Consider the following 24,931-nt stretch of genomic DNA (forward strand, 5'->3'; position numbering starts at 1 on the left):
AATAAGCCACTCAGAAAACCAGAAGAGGTGTTGTGGCTCAAGCAATAGAGCACCTGTCTTGAGCTGAAGAGCTGAGGGACAGCTCTCAGGCTCAAAGTTCAGGTCCCACAACAACAACAACAACAAAAATAAAGTCTTTTGTTGTTGTTGGTCATGGGGCTTGAACTCTGTGGGCCTTGGCACTGTCCCTCAGCTCTTCAGCTCAAGGCCAGCACTCTACTGCTTGAGCCACAGTGCCACTTGCGGCTTTTTTCTGCTTATGTGGTGCTGAGGAGTTGAACCCAGGGCCTCATGCCTCATGCATGCAAGGCAAGAACTCTACCACTGAGCCACCTTCCCAGCCCCCAAAAGACAAATTCTTGGGGGAAAAACAAAAAAAAAACAACAACAGTTTTTTTGTAAAGAGTCAAAGATACACAGAAGAAGTGACATATTCCAGACTCTGGGTTGTAGAACTGTGCCTGGTCCCAGGTCCATCCTGTATGTCCCCAAGAACAAAAGGAATCTCATAGCTATGCAAATGAGGCCTGGAGTGATTAATCATGTGACCTTGGCTGGTGAGACAAGATTCAGCTTTGAAGTCTGAGCTGGTGTTGAGACCAGAAGATCTGATACCATCCAAACTGACCTGCTCTGGCAGATAAGCCTAGGGCAGCCCAGGTCTGGGTAGCACAGGTCTGATGGTAAGGTTTCTAGTGTTTTCTGAAGTAAAGCACTATGGAATGTTTTACTCAGCTTTTTGGTTTATCAACCAGGTAGGAGTTGAACCCAGGATGAAACATTCCTGTTTTTATAATTGGGCCACATGTTTATCACATTTGCTCTTCAGATGCACGTCAGAAACTTGAGATACCTCAGAAGGAGAAACAGAAAAAGAACAAAGATAAACACAAGCCCCAGAAAGAACACAGACGAAAGAAAGAGAAGGTGAGTGTTTGCAGGTGTGCTGGGGGGGGGAGGGAGGACAGAGGAGAGGGGTGTTGGGATGAAGGGAGCCCCAGAAAAGGGGCTACCCACCAAGTTAGGGCCACTGGTCTTGTACTGCCATAATGGAAATGCATTTAGGTCCCCCAAGCTTTGCTTTTATCTTTCAGCTCAGTATACTTTAGTTTGTGAAATTTAATTATTTTGTGAAAATATACATCTAAAGCTGGGTGCCAGTGGCTCCCAGTTATAATCCTAGTTACTAAGGAGGCTGAGATCTAAGGATTACAGTTTGGAGCCAGCCTAGGCAGGAAAGTCTGTGAGACTTTTATTTCCAACTAACTACCCAAAAAAAGCCAGAATTGGAGCTGTGGCTCAAGTGGTTGAGTGCTAGCTTTGAGCAAAGAAGTTCAGGGACAGCATCCAGGCCCTGAGTTCAAGCACTAAGTGTGTGTGTGTGTGTGTGTGTGTGTGTGTGTGTGTGTGTGTGTGTGTGTGTGTGTGTGTGTGTGTGTGTGTGTGTGTGTGTGTGTGTGTGTGTGTGTGTGTGTGTGTGTGTGTGTGTGTGTGTGTGTGTGTGTTGTACTTGGAAATTTGTGTGTGTGATAATTTTTAAAAAGGTACCTAAAGGTTGAATATTTCCAAGCCAGGCACTGGTGACTCACTGTAATCCTAGCTACTCAGGAAGCTGAGATCTGAGGATGCAGATTTGAAGCCAGCCTAGTGCAGAAGTCTACAAGACTCTTTATCTCCAGTGAACCAACCAACCAACCAACCAAACAAACAAACAAACAAACAAAAAACTGCCTTCAAACTGGGGTCCCCATATCTTAGCCTCCTGAATAGCTAGGATTACAGGTGTGAGCCACCAGTGCTGGCCCTTCCTAGTTTCTGATTGACTTTAACAACCAAGTGCAAGCCTGATTAGCATCCCCTCCTCGGAGCTGGCTTCACAAGTGCTCTCTGCCCCTGAGCCACAGTCCTAGAACCTGGGTTGGCTTTCCACTATGCCAAACCAAGATGCTGGGAAAATACCTGTTTGTTTCCCCCTTGCGATCTCCCCCTCCCTTAAAAATTTTTTTTTCCCAGAAAAAGAAACATAAGAAGCACAAACACAAAAGCAAACAGAAGAATAAAAAATCAGAGAAAAATAGCAGCTCTGAGAGTTCTGACACAAGTGACAGCCAGAGTGATGAAGAAGGGACCTCAGACCTGTCACCCCAAGAACTGCTGAGACGGTAAGCCACAGGAGATTGGGGGGGGGGGTCTCTGAGACTTGGAAAACTTAATGAATACTGGATGTGTCTGTGTCCACAGAAATAACACCATAAACAAGAAATCTGTATATTGATCAGAATTTACAGAGTTTGGGGGGTTTTTTGTTTTGTTTTTTTTTTTTGGATCCAGTCGTGGGGCCTGAACTCTGGGCCTGGGCGCTGTCCCTCAGCTTTTCAGCTCAAGGCTAGCGCTCTACCACTTGAGCCACAGTGCCACTTCCGGCTTTTTTCTTTTTGCTTATGTGGTGCTGAGGAATTGAACAGGGCCTCATGCATGCAAGGCAAGCGCTCTACCACTGAGCCACCTTCCCAGCCCCCAGAATTTACAGAGTTTTAATCTTCCAGCTAGGCACCTATGGATCACACTTGTCACCCTAGCTATTCATCAGGCTAAGATCTGAGGATCACAGGTCAAAGTCAGCCTGGGCAGGAAAGCCTGTGAGACTCTTATCTCCAATTAACCACCAAAGGCAGGAGAGCTGTGGCCCAAGCCTCCTAAGTAGCTAGGATTATAGGCATGAACCCACCAGCACCTAGCTCATGAGACTCTTATCTCCAGTTAACCATCAAAAAGCCAGAAGTGGAACTGTGGCTCAAGTGGTGGAGCATCAAGCTTAAGTAAAAAGCTATGGGACAGCACCCAGGCCTGGAGTTCAAGCCCCAATACTGGCATACACACAAGAGATGGTCCTCATGAGAGATGTGGGTTAGTGGGTCTCTGAAGGCTTTTATTTGGCTTGAAGATCCAGATTAAGCTTTGTGTCATAGGGGGTGGCTGTCCCCTGGGCTTTCTACGTGGGGACATTCCTCTGTAACTCAGTGGGCACACTTAGCCCTCCCAGAGCTGTTTGGCTTTTTAGTTTCCATCTACTTACCAGCCCTCTTCTGTTACCTTTCTCAGGCTGAAATGTCTCCCGCTAAGAAGACAGTAATTGAATTCTGCCCTGGCCTCTCTCCGGAACCCGTCTTGTCACTGATAGAAGTCCATGGATTGTTCAGTTAATACACTGTACAGATTGTATTTATATGTAAATTCCTGCTGTAAAATAATTTTTTTTTAATCTTGACTTTTCAAAGGCTGCCTTGAAAGGTTGCGGAAATTGATTTCTATTTTTAACTTCACTTCGTGTCAGAGTGAAAAATTCAGATTGAACAGTTTAATTAAAGTACTGGAGTTTGCGATGGTTTTTTTTTTTTCTCCTTTCCTCTTGAATTTTTAATTTCCTGGAAATTTGAGAAATAAATTAAAAGTGAAGGCTTTCAGACAGGCGCCCATGGCTCATACCTGTAATCCGAACTACTCAGGAGGAAGCAAGCTTACAATGGAAGCCAGCCTAGACAGGAAAGTCTGTGAGAATCTTATCTTTACTTAAAGAGCAAAAATCTGGAAGTGGGTTTGGAAGGTGGCTCAGTGGTAGAGTGCTTGCCTTGGACATGCATGAGGCCCTGGGTTCGATTCTTCAGTACTACATAAGCAGAAAAAGCTGGAAGTGGCGCTGTGGCTCAAATGGTAGAGTGCTAGCCTTGAGCTGAAGAGTTGGACGACAGTGCCCTGGCCCAGAGTTCAGGCCCCACGACTGGCAAAAAAAGAAAGAAAAAGCTGGAAGTAGAACTCAAGTGGTAGAGCTCCAGCCCTGAGCAAAACAACTAAGGGACTGTGCCCAGGCCCTGAGTTCAAGGCCCAAAAACTGCATAAAACAACAACAAAACACAGTGTGGTGTACACCAAAGAGTTGCTTGCCTAGTGTGTGCTAGGTCCTGGGTCACATCCCCATCACTGGGGAAAGAAGGCAGAGGGTTCTAATTAATTCAAGAAGCCATGTGGGTTGGGAATGTGGTTTAGTAGTAGAGTGCTTGCCTAGCATGCATGAAGCCCTGGGTTCATTTCCTCAGTACCACAAACACAGAACAAGCTGGAAGTGGTGCTGTGGCCCAAGTGGCAGAGTGCTAGCCTTGAGCAAAAGAAGCTCAGGGACAGTGCCCAGGCCCTGAGCTCAAGTCCCAGGACCTACAGAAAAAAAGAAAAGAAAAAGAGGCCATGCATCAGGGTGTGTGTGCGTGTTGGTCCTGTAGCTTGAACTCTGGGCCTGGGCACTGTCCCTGAACTTTTGTGCTCAAGGCTAGGACTCTACCTCTTGAGCCACAGCTCTAATTAGGGCTTTTTGCTGGTTAAAAGTCTCAGACTTCCCTGTATTGTCTGGCTTTGAACCTCAATCCTCAAATCTCAACCTCCTGAGAAGCTAGAACTACAGGCCACAAAGCACCTTGTTTTTTTTTTTTTGGCGGGGGTGGGGGGGTGGGGGGGGTGGAGGGTCCGGTCCTGGGGCCTGAACTCTGGGCCTGGGTGCTGTCCCTCAGCTCTTCAGCTCAAGGCTAGCGCTCTACTACTTGAGCCACAGAGCCACTTCTGGCTTTTTTCTTTTTGCTTATGTGGTGCTGGGGAATCGAACCCAGGGCCTCAGGCATGCAAGGCAAGCGCTCTACCACTGAGCTACCTTCCCAGCCCAGCACCTTGATTTTTTATTTTATTTTTGTCGGTTGTGGGGTTTGAACTCTGGGCTTGGGTGCTGACCCTGTGCTCTTCAGCTCAAGGTGAGCACTCTACCGCATGAGCCACAGCATCACTTTCAGTTTCCTACTGGTTTATTGGAGATAAGAGTCTCACAGACTTTCCTGCCAGCGTTGGCTTTGAACCATGATCCTCAGATCTCAGCCTCCTGAGTAGCTAGGATGACAGGGGTGAGCCTCTGGCGCCTGGCTTTTATGTTTTTTTATTTGTTTATTTTTACCCAGTTTTGCTGCATATCCTTGCTAATCCTCAAACTCATCTTCCTCCAGGGGTGCACAGACCACCAGGCTATGGAAACACCCACTTTCCTTCAAGTGGCCTGATGGCTGTGATTCAGATCATCTTCCCTGGGGGGAGGGGGGGAGGTCCCTGGGGTAGCTCGTGGCCCTGAAGGGCTGGGGAGGGGGAGGGGGCGGGGGCGGGATGGGAGGGAGGCCTGAGGGCGCGCGGGGCCACCGTTCCCCTGCCAGCTGTGTGGGGAGAGGCATCGCCAGACAGGGCCCAAGATGGCTCGCCCACCGCCAAGCCCCCAGCGCATCCCGCGCAGAAGGAAGATCCCGAACTTCCCTGAGCGAGCCTGGGGCTGGAGGACCCAGGCCGCCACCCAGGAGCCACCCAGGGGCCACAAGGTGCCCTGGGGGGCCCTGGTGAGGGCCTTGGGCCACTTCAGGAAGTCCCTCCCGGACATCCGCCGTCGGGAGAGGATGCTGAACACCCACGACCCGGTGTCCCTGGACAGGTTACCTCGGCTGTCCGAGGACCAGGACGAGGAGGTGCCTGAGATAAACTGGGGAGACCACCAGCCCCTCTCCAAGGTCAGAGCCCACGAGTGACGGATCGGATTCGGGGATGGGGCGGGGGGGGGGGGGGAGGAGGGAGGGGGGAGTGTCAATGTGGCTTTTATCTGCATGCTGGGCCATGCTGTGCCCCTACCCCAGCCCGCAGCACCCCCCACAGACAGACAGACAGACAGACAGAGAGCACTGCATCCCCACGCCCACAGCGCTGTGGCCCGCTGGGAGAGCAGGGGAAGGGCGCCGTGTGTGTGTGTGTGTGTGTGTGTGTGTGTGTGTTACATACTTTTTACATACTTTTCTGCCCACGATGGCTTTGCACAGTGATCCTCAAGATCTCAGCCTCCTCTTAAGTAGTTTGGATTTCAGGTGTGAGGCGCCAGTGCCCTGCTACATTTTATTTTTGTGTTTGTTTTAACTCAGGGCCTGACTGCTGTCCCTTCACTTTTTCACTCAAGGCTAGCACTCTACTACTGGAATTACAGTTCCATGTTTCTAGCTTTATTGGTGGTTTGTGGGAGACAAAGAGTTCCACAGACTTGCCTTCCCTGGCTGGCATTCAACCCAGATCCTCAGTTAGCAGCTACCTGATTAGTGAGGATTACTGACATAAGCCACCCCAGTGGTCTTTAATTTCTCTCAGCAGTATTTTGTAATATTCAAAGTACAAATTTTCCACTTGCTTTGATTTATTCCTACATGTTCTTGTGGATGCTTTTGTAAATGGAGTATTTTAATCCCCCCACACACTCTTTTGTCAGTTGTGGGGCTTGAACTTGGGGCCTGGCACTGTCTCTGAATTCTTTTTGCTTAAGCCTAGCACCAACCACAGCTCCACTTCTGGTTTTCTGGTGGTTAATTGGAGATGAGAGTCTCACACACTTTCCTGCCAACCTAGCTTCAAACTGTGATCCTCAGATCTCAGCCTCCTGAGTAGCTAGGATTATAGGCATGGGCACCAACACCTGCTTTTTTTTTTTTTTCTCTCCCTACACAATTGGTAGGGTTGGGGATTTAGCTCAGTGGAAGAGTGTTTGCCCAGCAAGTTCAAAGCCCTGAGTTTGATACTCAGCTCTGCAAAAAGAAATACGAATTGCCTTTTGTGTAACAGCCTTGTATCCTCCTTTTGAACTGGTTTCGTTGGTTTGTTTACAGGTCCCATATAAAATCCTGGCTGGGCATGAGCATACTGTGAGTTCCTGTCACTTCTGTGTGGATGACACAAAGATCATTAGTGCCTCCTTTGACCGCACTGTTAAATTGTGGGTAGGTTAGTTTCTGGGATTAAAATGTCTTATAAGCCTAGATACTTCTTTGGTTTTTGTTTTGTTTTGCTTGTCTTTTGTGTTTTTTTGTTTGTTTGTTTGTATTGGTGTCAGTACTGAGTACTGAAGCTTAAACTCAGGGCCTGGGTGCTGTCCCTTAGCCTTTTCCACTCAAGGCTAGCATGTTACCACTTGAGCAACACCTCCACTTCCAGCTCTTTGGTATTCATTGGAGATAAAGATCTCATGTACTTCCAGCCCAGATTGGCTTCAAACCATGATACTCAGATCTGAGCCTCCTGAGTAGTTTTACTTTTCAACTTTTTGATTGAACAGTAAGACTCATGTGTTTTCTGTCTCTTTGGGTCAGATCCCAGTACTGCCAAACAGACAAACAAAGAAAAATTCATTGTCCCTTTACCACCACAGAGTAAATGACTGTGAAAAATGTTGAGGGGGTCACATCTTTTTCTTTCCCTCATAATGACTCATTTACAGAATCAGGGACCATGCAGAAATACTGCATTTGTAACCCAGAGCTATATATGGTTACATCTAGATTTTTCTAACTATTTATTGGAACCCTGTCCTCATTCATTCAGAGCCTGGCCAGTATCCTCACTTAAAATTGAGTCCATAGGTGCTGGCTGAAATTGTCTATGGATGCTGTTCCTTCTCTTGGCCACATGAGGACACTGTTGTATACTGAACCTGACCCAACACTATGGATGCTGGTCAATTCCATTAGCTGGCCCCAAGGCATATGCCGCAGGCCTCCAGGTAATACATCTCTTAGTTTACAGTTACATTTTTCATCTATAGAGCAACATTACTAACCAGGGTGGCTAGATTCCAGTCTGTCTTTCCAGTATCCAATGAAGAGGAAGACTTTTTTGTTGTTGGTCATGAGACTTGAACTCAGATCCTAGGAACTATGCCTAAGCTTTTTTTTTAATTCAAGGCTAGCACTCTACTACTTTGAGTCACAGCACCACTTCCCATTTTTGAGTAGTTCATTGGAGATAAAAGTCTCACAGACTTTTTTGCCCAGGCTAGTTTTGAACTGTGATCCTCAGATCTCAGCCTCCTGAGTAGCTAGGATTACAGGCGTGAGCCACCAGCACCTGGCTAAGAGGATGGTTCTTGAACCCATACCTGGTCTCTTCGGGATGTTGCCCCCAGCACTTTTCCCTTGGCTAATTTGGCTTTATAAATGGATGGTCCTCCACTGTAATAACACTCCGCTGTGAGCCAGTGGCTCACTCCTGTAATTCTAGCTACTTAAGGAGGCTGAGATCTGAGGATCACAATTCAAAGCTAGCCTTCATAGAAAACTCCATGAGATTTAAATATATATATATATATATATGTATATATATATATATATTGTAGAGGTGATGTATACAGGGGTTACAGTTACATAAGTCAGGTAAAGAGTACATTTTTGGGCTGGGAATGTGGCTTACTGGTAGGAATGCTTGCCTAGTATGCAAGTAAGCCCTAGGTTCAATTCCTCAGTACCACACTCACAAGAAAAAAAAAACAACAGAAGTGGTGCTGTGGCTCAAGTGATAGAGTGCTATCTTTGAGCAAAAGAAGCTCAGGGACAGTGCCCAGGCTCTGAGTTCAAGCCCCACGACCGACAAAAAAAAAAAAAAAGTACATTTCTTTTTTTTTTTTTTTTTTGTCGGTCATGGGGCTTGAACTCTGGGCCTGGGCGCTGTCCCTCAGCTCTTCAGCTCAAGGTGAGCGCTCTACCACTTGAGCTACAGCGCCACTTCCGGTTTTCTGGTGGTTTATTGGAGATCGGAGTCTCACGGTCTCTCCTGGGCTGGCTTTGAACCGAGATCCTGAGATCTCAGCCTCCTGAGTAGCTAGGATTGCAGGCGTGAGCCACCAGTGCCCGGCTAAAAGTACATTTCTTTTTTGTAACTGTGATACTATTTCCAAAAACCAGCAAAAAGCTGGGAATAGAAGTGAAAGTGTGGCTAGTAGAGCACCAGCCTTGAATGAAAAAGCCAAGTGAGAAGACGAGGCCCTGAGTTCAAGCCCTAATACCAGCATACACACACACACACACACACACACACACACACACACACACACACACACACACACACACACACACACACACACACACAGTTGTTGAGAGATGTTGCTCATCTCCAAAGTCTATTTGCCTAGTGGAAAATGGGAACTGCTATTCTGCTCTCGTTCCTATGGATCTGTGCATAAAGTTTGCCACAGTTACCATGGGTGTTGGAGGTGCCTTTCCAGCTTTGGTGGGGGGAGGGGTGATGCCCATCCATTCTCTGGAGCTGAGTGAGAGCCATAGGACATGGGATTCATGAACTTGGTTCTGAAGGCAAGGCAAGGGAAGGAAAGGCTGTTGGGGAAGGCTGAAGGGAAAGGGCATAGCCCTGACTGCCCTCTCTCTCTCCTCTCTCTCCCGTTCACTTAAGGATGCTTTTGATGGAATTGTTATTCAAGATTTTGAACAAAGCCCCAAAGCTCCTGTCATAGAGTGCAGCATCACAGCTGACAGCAAAAGGTAACATTTCTGTGGTTTTACTTTGGCCAGGAAAGGGTGAGTCAGCAGGAGGGCAGTTCAGGTGTCAGTGACAGATATTTGTTTAAATCAAATATGAGCTGGGCACTGGTGGCTCATGCCTGTAATCCTAGTTATTCAGGAGGCTGAGATCTGAGGATCATGGTTTGAAGCCAGCCTGACAATAAAGTCCATGAGTCTTTCATCTCCAATAAACTACTCAAAACAAGCCAAAAGTAGAGCTGTGGCCCAAGTGGTAGAGTGCTGGCCTTGGACAAAAATGTCAGGAACAGTGTCACCCCAGGCCCTGAGTTCAACTCCAAGACTGGCGCAAAACAAAAGCAAATATAAGCTGGGCACCAGTGGCTCACACCTGTTATCCTAGCTACTCAGGAGGCTGAGATCTGAGGATAGGGGCAGTAATATCCATGAGACTCTTAATTTCCTATTAACCACCAAAAAGCCAGAAATGGAGGGGTGGCTCAAATGGTAGAGTACCCACCTTGGATGAAAAAGCTAAGTAAGACCATAAGGACAGGAAGTGGCGCTGTAGCTCAAATGGTAGAGTGCTCGCCTTGAACTGAAGAGCACAGGGACAGTACCCAAGTCCAGAGTTCAAACCCTACAACCAACCAAAAAAAAAAAAAAAAGAACATAAGGACTTGAGTTCAAGTTCCAATACTAGCACACCCAAAAATTATGTGTCCAAGCCGGGCATCGGTGGCTCATGCCTGTAATTCTAGCTACTCAGGAGCCTGAGATTTGAGGATGGCAGTTCAAAGCCAGCCTGGGCAGAAAAAGTCCATGAGATCTCTTATCTCCAATAAACCACCAGAAAACCAGAAGCGGCGCTGTGGCTCAAGTGGTAGAGTGCTCACCTTGAGCCGAAGAGCTGAGGGGCAGTGCCCAGAACTGAGGGACAGTGCCCAGGCCCAGAGTTCAAGCCCCACAACTGCCCCCCCCCAAAAAAATATGTGTCTATCATTGGGTTAAAACCATTGATAATGATAGAGTTCTCTGGTCCAATCATATCTCAAGAAGCCCATTAAACCAGAGGCCAAGACCTCAACATGTGATCCTCTTTGGGGAACACTTCATATCCAAATCGCACCAGTACAGTTGTTTATTTTTCACTATCTGCACAGAAAACCATTTCCGAACAGAATGAGCTGTCTATGAAAACATTTTCCTGTAAGAAGTCAGATGTGAACGAGTCAGGGAGGAGACTGAACAACCCTAATGATTTACAGAGATTGCTGTCAAAGAGGACAGTAAAACCCAATACTTGCAGCTTATGCCTGTGATCCTTACTACTCAGGAGGCTGGCATCTGAGGATTGTGGTTCAAAGTCAGCCCAAGCCAGAAATGTGACTCTTATCTCCCAAACCTGAAAGTGGAGCTGTGGCTCCAGCCTTGTGTGGATAAAAGCTGAGGGACCTTTTCCAGGCCCTGAGTTCAAGCACCAGTACCACCACAAAGAATAAATAAATAGCGTTGGGAATGTAGCTTAGTGGTAGAATGCTTGCCTAGCATGAATGAAGCCCTGGGTTCAATTCCTCAGTATCACACAGAAAAAGCCAGAAGTGGTGCTGTGGCTCAAGAGGTAGAGTTGCAAGCCTTGAGCAAAAGGAGCTCAGGGACAGTACCCAGGCCCTGAGTTCAAGCCCCAGGACTGGCCAAGTAAATAACCAGCAAAAATCTGGCAGGGGGGGGGGGGGGAGAGAGATGTTGCTTAAGGGTGCCAGTCAAGCAAGCCAAGCAAATACAAGACCCCAAGTTCAAACTCTAGTACTGAAAAAAGGAGGAAAAAGGGAAGATAAAAAGAAACCCAAAGGGGCTGGGAAGGTGGCTCAGTGGTAGAGTGCTTGCCTTGCATGCATGATGCCCTGGGTTCGATTCCTCAGCACTACATAAACAAAAAGAAAAAAGCCGGAAGTGGCGCTGTGGCTCAAGTGGTAGAGTGCTAGCCTTGAGCTGAAGAGCTGAGGGACAGTGCCCAGGCCCAGAGTTCAGGCCCCACAACCAGACCCCCCCCCAAAAAAAAAGAAACCCAAAGGACTGGGAGTATAGCTTAGTGGTAGAGTACTTGTCTAGCATGAACGCACACACAGTACCACACACACTAAAAAAGCTGGAAGTGGAGCTGTGGCTAGCCTTGAGCAAAAAGATCCAGGATGGTGCTCAGGCCCTGAGTTCAAGCCCTAGGACTGGCAAGAAAAAAAGAAAAGAAAGGGGGGGGGCAGGAAGAAAAGAGGGAGAGAAAGGAAAGAAAGAAAGAAAGAAAGAAAGAAAGAAAGAAAGAAAGAAAGAAAGAAAGAAAGAGAAAGAAAGAAAGAAAGAAAGAGAAAGAAAGAAAGAAAGAGAAAGAAAGAAAGAAAGAAAGAAAGAAAGAAAGAAAGAAAGAAAGAAAGAAAGAAGCCTTAAGTCCCATTGTTGCTTAAGACCCTATATTTATTATTTGATTTCCAGGGTTGTCGCCTCATCCTATGACAAATCAGTAAGGGTTTGGGACACTGAAACTGGCAAACTGCTGGTAGGTATGGCTGGCCCAGCCTGGTTGTGGCGGCAGCGAGGGATTCTGACTGTGTAGCTTCGGGCTGGACCTAGCATTAGGGAAGATTATGAAAGCCCTGGGTCTTCCAGTTTTCTCAGCCATTCAGACAGGGGTGTGATGGCGCCCTCCAGTGGCCATACCTGCAAAAAACGGGGCCCTTCTGCCCTCCGCTGGGGAAAGGAAGCTGCTGGTTGAAGATGCTGCTAGAAAGATAAAAAGTTTGGATCCGCCGGGCGCTGGTGGCTCACGCCTGTAATCCTAGCTACTCAGGAGGCTGAGATCTGAGGATCGCGGTTCAAAGCCAGCCCGGGCAGGAGAGACCGTGAGACTCTTATCTCCAATAAACCACCAGAAAACCGGAAGTGGCGCTGTAGCTCAAGTGGTAGAGCGCTCGCCTTGAGCTGAAGAGCTGAGGGACAGCGCCCAGGCCCAGAGTTCAAGCTGTACAACCGACAAAAAAAAAAAAAAAGGTTTGGATCCACAGGAAGAAGCTGAGGGTGTGGGCGGACTTACATTCCTTACTCCTTTGAGCCTTTTGGATTAGTCAGAAAATAGGGCTGAGACAATGGGACAAAAAGTGTTCTGAGCCTTTCCTAATTTGTTCCTCGTGTGTGTGTGTGTGTGTGTGTGTGTGTGTGTGTGTGTGTGTGTGTGTGTGTGTGTGTGTGTGTGTGTGTGTGTGTGCGCGCGCGCACGCGCGGGCTTAAACTCAGGGCCTGCTCACTGTCCCTTAGCTTTTTCTCTCAAGGCTGGTGTTCTATGACTTGAGTCACACCTCCTCCATTCTGGCTTCTTAACTGGTTCATTGGACAGAATTCCCATGGTCTTGGGGCTGGGAAGGTGGCTCAGTGGTAGAGCGCTTGCCTTGCATGCTCGAGGGCCTGGGTTGGATTCCTCAGCACCACATAAGCAAAAAAAAAAGAAAAAAGCCGGAAGTGGTGCTCTGGCTCAAGTGGTAGAGCGCTCGCCTTGAGCTGAAGAGCTGAGGGACAGCGCCCAGGCCCAGAGTTCAGGCCCCATGACCGGACCCCCCCCCCAAAAAAAAAAAAAAAAAGAATTCCCATGGTCCTTCCTGCCTGTGCTGGCTTTGAACCTTGATCCTCAGATCTCAGTCACCTGAGTGGCTAGGAAGACAGGTGTGAGTCATCAGCACCCGCCACCCAGTTTCTGTCATTTCTTTTTATTAACCTAGTCCCAGATTGTCCTTCCTGACATTTTATAAGCATTAGAAATGAGTCATACTGGGCATGGCTGGGCACCGGTGGGCCATGCCTCTTATCCTATCGACGTAGGAGGCTGAAATCTGAGGCTTATAGTTTGAAGCCAGCCCAGGCAGGAAAACCTGTGAGATTCATATTAACCACCAAAAAGCCACAAGTAGAGGTGTGGCTCAAGTAGTAGAAAACCATTCTTGAATGAAAAAGCTAAGGGACAACACCTAGTCCTGAGTTCTAGTACCATCACACACACAAAAAAAATCATGTACTTGCACAGGAATAAATTGTTCATTACCATGAACTTACTGCCTATTCTCCAGCACTCTTTCTGTTCCTGTTCCTCTGTCCTTTTTGAAATTTAAGTGAAGTTAATCAAACTTGTCAGGTGCCAGTAGCTTGTTCTTGAAATCCTAGTTATTTGAGAGGCTGAGATCAGGAGGATCACAGTTCAAGGCCAGCGTGGCCAAAAAAAAAAAAAAAAAAAAAAGTTGGAAGATCCCATCTCAACCAATAGCCACTGTGAGCACTCCTGTTATCCCAGCTATTGAAGGGTTAAAAAAAAAAATAGGATCAGCCGGGCGCTGGTGGCTCACGCCTGTAATCCTAGCTACTCAGGAGGCTGAGATCTGAGGATCGCGGTTCAAAGCCTGCCCGGGCAGAAGAGACCGTGAGACTCCTATCTCAAATAAACCACCAGAAAACCGGAAGTGGTGCTGTAGCTCAAGTGGTAGAGTGCTCGCCTTGAGCTGAAGAGCTGAAGGACAGCGCCCAGGCCCAGAGTTCAAGCCCCACGATGGACAAAAAAAAAAAAAAAATAGGATCTCAGTCCAGACCCATTCCTGGGCAGGAAGAGAGATCCTTGGATCTCATTCCAAGTTCATCATGGAGGCAAGCACATGAATGGAAAAACAGTAAGTTCTTATGGGGTGGAGAGCTTAGCCCAGGAGAACTCACTGGACCTTCCTGTTTCAGTGGAAGGTCAGACACGACACCTTTGTCCTGTCCTGTAAGTTTTCACCTGATGGTAAATACGTGGTCTCAGCCCTAGATTTGGATAATGGGATCTGCATCATGGATGCGAAAGACATCACCACCGTGATTCATGTGAAACGTGAGTGTGCACCTGTTCCTTGCTCTGCCTGGTCCATTACCCGGATGGCCCCTTGTCACTTTTAACCTTTATGTAGTAAAACCATCATGATAAGAACTACATTGTAGCTGGGCATAGTAGCTCAGGCTTATAGTCCTACTCATTCAGGAGGCCGCAATTCAGAACACTGAAGTTTGAGGCCAGCTTGGCTTGAGATGCCATCAGAAGAGGCAAACCTGGGCTTGGTGGCACTTACTTGTTTTCCTAGCTACTCAAGACAGTATTTTTTTTTTTTTTTTTTTTTTTTTTTTTGTCGGTCGTGGGGCTTGAACTCTGGGCCTGGGCGTTGTCCCTTAGCTCTTCAGCTCAAGGCGAGCGCTCTACCACTTGAGCTACAGCACCACTTCCGGTTTTCTGGTGGTTTTATTGGAGATAGGAGTCTCACGGTCTCTCCTGCCCGGGCTGGCTTTGAACCGCGATCCTCAGATCTCAGCCTCCTGAGTAGCTAGGATTACAGGCGTGAGCCACCAGCGCCCGGCTCAAGACAGTATTAATAGGAATTCTAGGTCTAGGCCAGCCTGGGCATAGAGGCATTACCTCAAATAAATAAAAATAAAAACAACTACACGATGAAAGCCGAGCCTGACTTGAGAAAGGCATAGTTAGCACTACGGCTGAATCTCTTTGGCTAGTCCTTTCCCTTCAGTCTGGTGTTTGTAACAAACAAAACAATGTCTGCGTGCACACTGCCGCCTACGCTGTTCCTGCCCCATATCGCAGGTCACCACAGAAGGTCCATCACAGCATGCTGCTTTGACCCCGAGAGCCGCAGGATAGCATCTGTCTCCTTGGACAGATGTATCAAGATCTGGGATGTCACAACTCAGTCCACACTGTTCACCATCAAGAAGTAAGGAGTAGGAGGGCTGGGAATGTGGCTTAGTGGTAGTGCTTGCCTAGCATGCTTGAGGGCCTGGGTTCAATTCCTTGGTACCACATTAAAAAAATAATAATAAAAATCCCTCTGTACATTGGCTTTATAATGACATTTTTTAAAAAAGCAAATAAAAATAAGTAAAATTAAAAGAAAATAAAGCATTAAAACTTTTTTTTTCCTTTAAAAGAAGAAGAGCCAGAGCCGGGCTCACACCTGTAATCCTAGCTACTCAGGAGGCTGAGATGTGAGGATTGCGGTTCAAAGCCAGCCCAAGCAGCAAAGTCCATGAGACTCTTAACTCCAATTAACCACCAGAAAACTGGAAGTGGTACTGTGGCTCAAGTGGTAGAGTGCTTTGAGCTGAAGAGCTCAGGGACACTGTGCAGGCCCAGAGTTCAAGCCCCACGACCCACCATAAACGAAAAAAACAAAACAAAAGACAGCCATACCACTCCTGAGCATCTACCCAGAACATCACAAGCCAGGATATTGTAGACACTTACACATCCAAGTTCCTTGCTGCAGTACTCACAATAGCCAAGCTATGGAAATAGCTCAGAAACCCTACAAGAGTTGAGTGGAGCCAAAAAGTGTGGTACACAATGGAATTTTACACAGCCATTAGAAAGAATCATGCTAAGCCATTTGCAGGGAAATGGATGGTCCTAGAACAAATCATGTTAAGTGAGGTAAGACAAGCTCAGAGAGACAAATGGTGCATTTTTTTTCTCATATGTAGAAGCCAAATCTAACATACACTGGGACATGATAAATGATACAGGACTGTAGGCAGTCACACAGTGAGACCAAAGGAGGATACTCTTAAGAGAGGAACACAAAGGTGCAATGCCTGTGTGCATCTGATCATAGAAAATAATATTTATCAAAATGAACTCCACATAATGGAAAGGAGGGGGGAGGAGGAGGAGGAGGAAAGGAGCCAGGCACAAGTGGTTCACACCTTTAAGTCCTAGCTACTCAGGAGGTTGAGATCTGAGGATTGAGGTACGAATCCAGCCCAACAAGGAAAGTCCATGACTCTTAACTCCAATTAACCAGTTTAATTGGATCTAGTTCAAATTGTAGACCATCAGCCTTGTACTTTAAAAAAGCTAAAGGACAATGCCCCGGCCCTGAGTTCAAGTCCCAATACTGGCACGCACGCGCACACACACACACACACACACACACACACACACACGCACACACACACACACACACGCACACACAATGTTCCCATTAGCACATGAGCAATTCACATCTGGACTGATTGATGGAATGACATCCCCTCCCCCACATCCCGCTCTCAACATCCGGTCCTCCCTGAGGCATGGACCCCTCCCCCTGTCTGTGTTTCAGGGCACACTTAAATGCCATCTCAAACTGCTGCTTCACCTTCAGTGGTCATTTCCTCTGTACCACTTCCTGGGACAAAAGCTTAAAAATATGGAATGTGCACACAGGGGACTTCCGGAACCGGGGAGCTTGTGTCACTCTGATGCAGGGCCACGAAGGTTCCGTGAGCTGCTGTCACTTTGCCACAGACAGTGAGTAGCTAATACCTAGAAGACATCTTGATATTTTGTTGTTGTTGTTGTTTTTGTGCTGGTCCGAGGGCTTGAACTCAGGGCCTGGGTGCTGTCCTTTAGCTCTTCTGGTCAAGGCCGGTGCTCTACCACTTGTGCCACAGCTCCACTTTCCGGTTTTGTTTTGGTGGTTCATTGGAGAAAAAGAGTTTCACAGACTTTCCTGCCTAGGCTGGTTTTGAATTTTGATCCTCAGACCTTAGCCTCCTAAGTAGCTGGAATTACAGGCATGAGCCACGGATGCCCAGCTAAGAATGGACAGTACTAGCTCAAGTGCTAGCCTTGAGCTGAAGAGCTGAGGGACAGTGCCCAGGACCAGAGTTCAGGCCCTATGACTGGCAAAAAAAAAAGAAAGAGAGAGAGAGAGAGAGAGAGAGAGAAAGAGAGAGAGAGAGAGAGAGGGAGAGAAACAGAAAGAAAGGAAGGAAGGAAGGAAGGAAGGAAGGAAGGAAGGAAGGAAGGAAGGGAGGGAGGGAAAGAAAGAAAGAAAGGGGCATGCTTGAGGCCCTGGGTTCGATTCCTCAGCACCACATAAAGAAAAAAGCCGGAAGTGGCACTGTGGCTCAAGTGGTAGAGCGCTAGCCTTGAGCTGAAGAGCTGAGGGACAGCACCCAGGCCCAGAGTTCAGGCCCCACGACCGGACCCCCAAAAAAAAAAAAAAGAAAGAAATCAATCAATCAATCAGTCATGGGATTTCCCATGATTCCAACAGTGATAGTGGATTATGAGGACCAAAAACTCAAATGGTGCATCCTGAGACACAAGTTTCCAAGTGGCACAAACTCAGTTTAATATGGGTTAAGTAATTAAAGAAATGTACTAACTCCTGTGATGGAAAATTCCAAGGTGGGTACCGATAGCTCATGCCTGTAATCCCAGCTACTGAGGAGGCTGAGATCTGAGGATCTGTTTGAGCATATGTTTGCATGAATCTAACCCAGTCAGAAATCCATCAGTATTTGCCAACTCGGCGTGTGCAGTAACTTCATGAAGGTTAACTACTGTAAATCACAACTTTGCTGGTCACTGCTGGGACTCACTGGGCCACCTAGGGAAGGGGGTGGGGGTCCCAGTGATCAGTGGTAGAGACACAAAAATTCCACAGATGAGCAGGGCACTGGTGGCTCATGCTTGTGCCAGCTACTCAGGAGGCTGAGCTCTGAGGATAGTAATTCGAAGAAAGCCCAGACAGGAAAGTCAGTGAGACTCTTATCTCCAATGAACTAACAACAACAACAAAAAAAAGTCAGAAACAGAGCTGTGACTCAAGGGGTAGAGTGCTAGCCTTGAGTGAAAAAGCTCAGACAGTGCTGCTCAGGCCATGAATGAGTTCAAGCCCCAGATCTGTACACATCTGTACACACACACACACACACACACACACACACACACACACACACACACACACACACACACACACACACACACACACACACACACACACACACACACACACACACTCATAGCCTGCTGTGGTCTCACAGAGGCGAACTTCATTTGAAACTCTATGTTGCAGACTCTTATCTCATTTCTGGAGGGCTGGACAACACCGTGGCTATCTGGGATGTGGGAGAAGGCTACCGGAAGCTGTCCCTGAAGGTACAAAGGCCACTGTAATTCAGCATCTGAGTTTGTTTGTTGTCGGTTGTGGGGCTTGAAGTCTGGGCCTGGGACCTGTCCTTCAGCTCTTCAGCTCAAGGCTAGCGCTCTACCACTTGAGTCACGGTACCACTTCTGGTTTTCTGAGTGGTTTTATTGGAGATAAGTCTCCTGGGCTTTCCTGCCCTGGCTTTGAATGGTGATCCTTAGATCTCAGCCTTCTGAGTAGCTAGGATTACAGGCATGAGCCACTGTGCCTGGCTTGTTATCCTATTTTCATGAAGGCATTTTCCCCCCCTAGGTCCTTGTTAAATTTCTATTTTTATCTTTTCAGGGTCATACTGATTGGGTGATGGATGTTTCAGTTAGTAGTAGCAACAAATGGATCCTGTCAGCTTCAAAGGTACAAAGCTGCCAAGCCCCAAGTGACTTCTAACAGTTGGCACACTGATCAGAACTGACAAAGGCTACAGTTTATTCCCAAGTGTAAAACTCCTGGCGGACCAGGTGCCTGTAATCCCAGTACTCTGGAGACGGTGGCAGGATGGAGACAGGCACTTGGTGGCTCACACTGGTCATCCTAGCTTCCCAGGAGGCTGAGATCTGAGGATTGCAGTTGGAAGCCAGCCCAGGGCAGGAAAATCAGTGGGATTCCTATCTGCAGTTAACCACCAAAAAGCCAGAAGTAGAGCTCTGTGGCTCAAGTTGGTAGAGTGCTAGCCTTGGGTGAAAAAACTAAGGCCCTGAGTTCACGTCCCAGCACTGACACAAACAACAACTCAAAACCTTCCGGGGAGGGCTTAGTGTCATGTGTACCCCTGGGAGCTAGGGGGAAGACAACGAAGGTAAGCCCTTGTATGTGAAGCACATATTTCCACAACTGTGTCACTGAAGACTGAGCTTTGTCGGGGAGTGAGGCCAACAAGGGGCTTCGGAGAATGAGCATCAGCTCACAGGGGAGGTGCAGAGACCAAGTTGGCCAGCTGGTTTCTGTGACCCACCCACCTGGAGAATGGCCCAGGGTCTGGCTGTTATACACAATTGGGGAACTCAAAGGGCTACTAATGTAGAGAGAAAGGAGACCCACTTGGGCTACACCCTCAATCCTTTTTGCTTACTTATCTTCCTGAGAGGGTCTTGTTTTTTCCCTGGCCTCTGCCTCCTAAGTAGCTGGGATTACAAGCATCTAATACCATGCTCCCAATTTTTCTTTTTTTTGGGGGGGGAGGGGTCCAGTTGTGGGGCCTGAACTCTGGGCCTGGGCGCTGTCCCTCAGCTCTTCAGCTCAAGGCGAGCACTCTACCACTTGAGCCATAGCGCCACTTCCGGCTTTTTTCTTTTCGCTTATGTGGTGCTGAGGAATCGAACCCAGGGCCTCATGCATGCAAGGCAAACACTCTACCACTGAGCCACCTTCCCAGCCCAATGCTCCCAATTTTTCTGTTCCTATGTCCATACTTGGACTTGAACTCAGGCTTTACCTTCCCATGCTTGCTCCTGGCTGATGCTCTACCACCTGAGTTGTACCTCCAGTCAGGCAATTTTGCTGGTTCACTGGAGATTTTTTAAAAATCAGCTTCTTCTGCCTGAGCTGGCCTCAATGATCCTCCAAGTCTTAGCCTCCTGAACAGCTAGGATTATAATTGTGAGCCATTGGCACCCAGCTTGTCCATGTCTTTTTGTGGTTTAACAATGTGCTTCTTTTAGTCATGAATGTTTTACCATATAGCTGTACAACAGCCTCACTGGGAGCATGGCTTTACCACTGACCTTGTCTTAGGATAAGACCATGAGACTGTGGAATATTGAAGATATTGATGAAATTCCTATGGTGATAAACTCCAAAAAAGCTATGGGCGTGAAGATGAAACAGGTTGGTATTGGGTAAAATGAAGGCCTGAGCAGGTTTTCAGTCACCCTCTCTAAGCTACTCACTGGACTAAACCTTTTTTGATCACTGAGAATATAACCATATCCTATGGATGCTTCAATTCTAAGGGAGTGTAGGAAGTCCCATGGAGACCACTGCTGTGGATAAAGGTGACATAAGATGGCCAGGTGCCGGTGGCTCATGCTTGTAATTCTAATTACTTAGGAAGCTGAGACCTGAGGATCAAGGTTCAAAGCCAGCCTGGGCAGGAAAGTCCATGAGACTCATCTCCAATTGATCAGCAAAACACCAGAAGAGGAGCTGTGGCTCAAGTGTTAGCCTTGAGGAAAAAAGCTAAGGGAAAGCTGGGTACTGGTGGCTCACACCTGTGATCCTAGCCTGGGCAGGAAACTCCCTGAGACTCTTATCTCCAATAAACTACTAAAAAAAAAAAAAAAAAAAGGTCAGAAGTGATGCTGTGGCTTAAGTGGTAGAGTGCTCACCTTGAGCAAAAAGAAGTTCAGGAACGGTACCCAGGCCAAGTTCAGGCCCTAGGACCATCCAAAAAAAAAAAAAAAAAAAAATTACGATAGCACCCAGAGTTCAAGTCCCAGTACTAGCGTGTGCGTGCTAGACCACAGCTGCCTCAGACTTGGGCTCTTACACACACACACACACACACACACACACACACACACACACACACACACACACACACACACACACACACACACACACACACACACACACACACACACACACACACACACACACACACACACACACACACACAGGCGCAGGGCGCTAGTGGTTTATGACTGTAAATCCTAGCTACTCAGGTGGCTGAGATCTGAGGATTGCAGTTCGAAGCAGCCTGGATAGAAAAGTCCTTGTGAGACTCTTATTTCCAATTAAACCACTCAAAAACCAGAAGTGGTGTTGTGGCTCAAGTGGTAGAGCGCTAGCCTTGAGCACAAAGAGGCTCAGGGACAGTGTCTAGGCCCTGAGTTCAAGCCACACAACTGACAAAAAAATAAAAGTGCAAGAAAGGAAAAGCAAGAGGGCCAAGGTCCTATCTATCTATCTATCAATCAATCATCTATCTTAGTGGTTGGAAAGGAACCCAAGGATCCATGCTGGACACTGACTCTGCCACTGAGCCACACCCCAGCTATTAGAAAGGATGTCTAGGAAATATCTCCTCATTGAGGTGACATGTACAGACTGGAAGACATAAGGAATGGGGTGAGACAGAAAGATATTTAAGGGAAGGGATTTCCCAGCAGCAGGAACAGCCTGTGGTGTCTGAAGTGGAGTGTGTGTGTGTGTGTGTAAGAGCCCAGGTCTGAGGCAGGTAGGTGTGTGTGTGTGTGTGTGTGTATGGAAGAGCCCAGGTCTGAGGCAGGCAGGTCTGGTCAAGGGAGCCATAGCAGGCCCTGCTGACTACCACCATGGTCCTCAGATCCTCAGGCTACATCCCTGCTTGCTTTGGCAGGGATGAGGTAGGGAAAACCAGGGTTGTTTTTGTTTGGGGACCCACTGTGTGCACCCTGGGAGCTTACGTCAAAAGTAATTAGAGGTGGGAGAGGGGAGAATTCTAATCCCCTGCCTGACCAGCATGTGTTCTCTACTTCAAAAAATGTATTTTTTTTATGTCAGTGCAAACAATGTGACAAGCCTTTCTCCACTGAAAGTGACACCTCCTCTGAGATTTTCACCAAGTGTATGTTCTGCCGGAAGGAGGAAGAAGATGATGACCAAGCCCAGGTTTCTTTTTCACCACAAGATAACGGCCAGGCCGACTGATGGTCACTGGGTCCTGAGTGACTGGAGCATGGGCCACTTGTTGTGCAGGTGGAGGGGTCCTGCTGCAGGAAGCCTTCTGGGGTTCGCCTGGAGGGCTCTCCAGGCATGCGGCACTGTACCAGCCCACAGCACCCCTGGCTGAGGTCAATTACTTTAATTTTCAAATGGAAATAAACATAGATTTCTCTGTAAACAAACTTACATGTCAATCGTTGAAGTAGCTTTTTTTATTTTAGTGCTAGTGTTGGGGCTTGAACTCAGGGCCTGGGCTCTGTCCCTGAGCTTTTTTTTTTTTTTGCTCAAGGCTAGCACTCTACCACGTGAGCCACAGCGCCACTTCTGGCTTTTCTGTGTATGTAGTAATGAAGAATGGAACCTAGGGTTTCATGCATGCTAAAGCAAGCACTTTACCACTGAGCCACATTCCCAGCCCTCATAAGCTTTTTTGCTCTAGGTCGGTGGGATACCACTTGAGCCACAACTCCACTTGTGGCTTTTTGCTGGTTGACTGGAGATAAGTATTTCACAGGCTTTCTTGCCTGGGCTGGCTTTGAACTGGGATCCTCAGATATTAGCCTCTTGAGTAGCTTGGATGCAGCAGCCACAGTGCCTGTCTCCTTTGATTCATTTTAAAACTTGATTCAAAGTAATTTGTAAAGTATCCATTGTCTGCTGATAGACTGGCCATGTACCAATAATCACCATGACCTGGGGGCTCATTATTTGGATAGGTGCCATGCTCAGATCCATCCCTGCAGTGGGAATAAAGATGGCTGATAGCTAACATTCAAGTTGGCTTACTCAATTTTCCTTTTCTTTTGGTACCAGTATTGGGGCTTGAACTCAGGGATGGTGCTCTTAGGATGGTCCCTTAGGTTTTCTGCTCAAGGCTAGAGCTCTACAGTTTGAGCTACAGCTCTACTTCTAGCTTTTTGCTGGTTTATTGAAGATAAATCTCTCACGTTTTCCTATTTGGGCTGGATGTAAACCTCATCCTTACTTCTCAGCCTCCTGAAGTAGCTAGGATTGCAGGTGTGAGCCATGGGAAACACGCTACACAATTCAATTTTCAAAGTAAAATTTATGCCTTGCTCATTCATGGAAGAAAGTCAACTACAACCACAGAATGTATTACCCACAAATAAAATTAACTCTATAGAATTAAGTAGTATTTCCAAATTAACTTCATTACTTACTTTTGGAAGAAAACCCACCTCCACAAATGAATAGTTTAATTTTTTTATGGAGGGAAAAGTATATCTGTGCTCCCTTATATATCTGATATAAGTCAATTCATACATGTGTGTGTATGTATGTATATTTGTTGTGATTCTGGAGCACATTAAATATTTGGGCAAGGAGACAGGGTCAAAGGGAGAGAGCGATCTTTTCTTTTTACTTTTACTAAAACGTTGCAGTTTATGATGAAGTATAAAGCTTAAAGCAAAAACGTGCTTATGTGGTATTTTTATTTGCTTAGTTATACAGTATGGGTGTGTGTGTGTTTCATTGTGAAATTTCCCAAATTGACAACGTATCCCTATCAACCTAACTCCCTCTTTCTCTTCATGCTTTTAATCAAACTACTCATACTATATTTGTCTCTGTGAATTTTTGGCTGCTATTTCCCAGGCGCCATTTCCCCGTGCTCTTTCCTGTCTCTAGAAGGACGGCACCAGGAATGAGTGGCTCACGCTGATCATCCTAGCTACACAGGAGGCTGAGATCTGAGGATCGTGGTTCAAAGCCAGCCCGGGCAGGAAAGTCCGTGAACCTTTTATCTCCGATGAACCACCACCAGAAAACCGGAAGTGGAGCTACGGGTTCCAAGTGGTAGAGCCCTAGCCTTGAGCGAAAGAGGACAGCGCTTGGGCCGGAGTTCAAACCTCAGGACCCCCCCCCCCCCCACACACACACGTAAAGAAAAAGAAAATGGACAGACCGTACATGACAGCCTCTGTTCCCCTGGCTGAGCAGCTACAAATAATAGTGGGGCGCCCTTCCCATACATCTATGTTTTGCATCGACCTTACATTCCTGCGGAGGTCTCAGCATTGGGATTTAGTGGGTAGGTGCCGGGGTGCAGATGTTAGGGGGCCCTGTGGGAAGCAGGAAGGGAAGCAGGTCCTGTGCTGCTGCTCGAAGCCAGCAGCCTGGGCCCATGAAATCCGTAGTTGCTGGGGGCCCATCAGCACCCCCCCACACACACACCCGCAAACTCGCCGCGAGGAGAGGCCGAATGGAAGTTGGAGCTCCCCAGGGCGGCACCGTCGTTCGCCAAATCCCGCCGAGGGCCCGCGGAGAGCGAGCAGGACGCCCCTGAAGTCTAGCCGCGCTGGGGGAAATTGGGGTGTTTCCAAGACGGGTGGGGGGGATTCCCCCCACCTCATCTCACCTCCCAGCAGCAACACACAAACGTCCACACCCGGCTCAGGCGACTCCTGAGAGATGCTGGCGCGACGAGACAGTGCGCGGGAGGCTGTCGCGGGACCATGACGTCACGACAGAACTTCCGGCGTTTTGGGTTTCCTCCCACCCTTGGCGTGTTGAAGAGTCAAAGACGACCCCCCCCACGCATGCGCCTGCCACAGGCGGCAGACTAGCTTTGCGCATGCGTGCGATTCGTGAGGTAACTAGAGATGGGGAATCGTTTCTCGCGGTACTTACGCGGGCGGCGCCGTGGCTTAGTTGGTTAAAGCGCCTGTCTAGTAAACAGGAGATCCTGGGTTCGAATCCCAGCGGTGCCTACACTTGAGCGTAAGCTCTCTCGTTACGTTTTGCTTTTGCTTTCCATATATTCCAACTGTTCTTACTTTGGGGATGCGAAGGTGAACTCGGAAAGGTATTTTTCACCCGAAATCTCTGCATGGCCTGGCAAGCTACACAGTTCCCCCA

The 24,931-nt window shown here is 47.6% G+C and overlaps 2 protein-coding genes and 1 non-coding gene across 4 annotated transcripts in view; all 3 read left to right on the plus strand.

Moving 5' to 3' along the window:
• Positions 1-3,380, plus strand: part of Gpatch1 (G-patch domain containing 1) — a 29,637-nt gene extending 26,257 nt beyond the window's left edge. Inside the window, exons 18-20 of the mRNA XM_069998561.1 lie at positions 830-927; positions 2,014-2,162; positions 3,103-3,380. Of these exons, the coding sequence (XP_069854662.1) occupies positions 830-927; positions 2,014-2,162; positions 3,103-3,133 (278 nt within the window). The 3' untranslated portion in view covers positions 3,134-3,380. The remainder of the gene's footprint in view (positions 1-829; positions 928-2,013; positions 2,163-3,102) is intronic.
• Positions 3,381-5,232: 1,852 nt separating this feature from the next.
• Wdr88 (WD repeat domain 88) lies at positions 5,233-22,199 on the plus strand. Of its 2 annotated transcripts, XM_069999041.1 has the most exons (11): positions 5,233-5,585; positions 6,720-6,830; positions 9,292-9,380; positions 11,847-11,910; positions 14,121-14,259; positions 15,019-15,148; positions 16,535-16,722; positions 18,278-18,360; positions 18,695-18,763; positions 20,141-20,233; positions 21,890-22,199. In XM_069999041.1, the coding sequence occupies exons 1-11, from the start codon at positions 5,277-5,279 to the stop codon at positions 22,034-22,036; spliced, it is 1,422 nt and encodes a 473-aa protein (XP_069855142.1). In that variant the 5' UTR covers positions 5,233-5,276; the 3' UTR covers positions 22,037-22,199. The 2 variants fall into 2 exon arrangements, with proteins under 2 accessions (XP_069855142.1, XP_069855143.1); XM_069999042.1 differs by lacking the exon at positions 20,141-20,233.
• Positions 22,200-24,709: 2,510 nt separating this feature from the next.
• Positions 24,710-24,783, plus strand: Trnat-agu (transfer RNA threonine (anticodon AGU)). The gene has a single exon. It is a non-coding gene; the product is annotated as a tRNA-Thr (tRNA).
• Positions 24,784-24,931: the final 148 nt, after the last annotated feature.

The sequence above is a fragment of the Dipodomys merriami genome, unplaced genomic scaffold (assembly GCF_024711535.1).
Source record: "Dipodomys merriami isolate MVZ:Mamm:240054 unplaced genomic scaffold, mDipMer1.0.p SCAF_52, whole genome shotgun sequence".
Taxonomy (NCBI): Eukaryota; Metazoa; Chordata; class Mammalia; order Rodentia; family Heteromyidae; genus Dipodomys; species Dipodomys merriami.

What these genes read in the sequence shown, in the direction of transcription:
- Wdr88 (XM_069999041.1), top strand. Translation starts at nt 5,277, where the DNA reads ATGGCTCGCCCACCGCCAAGCCCCCAGCGCATCCCGCGCAGAAGGAAG. An exon ending in ATCACAGCTGACAGCAAAAG is followed by an intron (nt 9,381 to 11,846) that starts GTAACATTTCTG and finishes TTTGATTTCCAG; the next exon opens with GGTTGTCGCCTCATCCTATG. An exon ending in CACCGTGATTCATGTGAAAC is followed by an intron (nt 14,260 to 15,018) that starts GTGAGTGTGCAC and finishes CCCATATCGCAG; the next exon opens with GTCACCACAGAAGGTCCATC.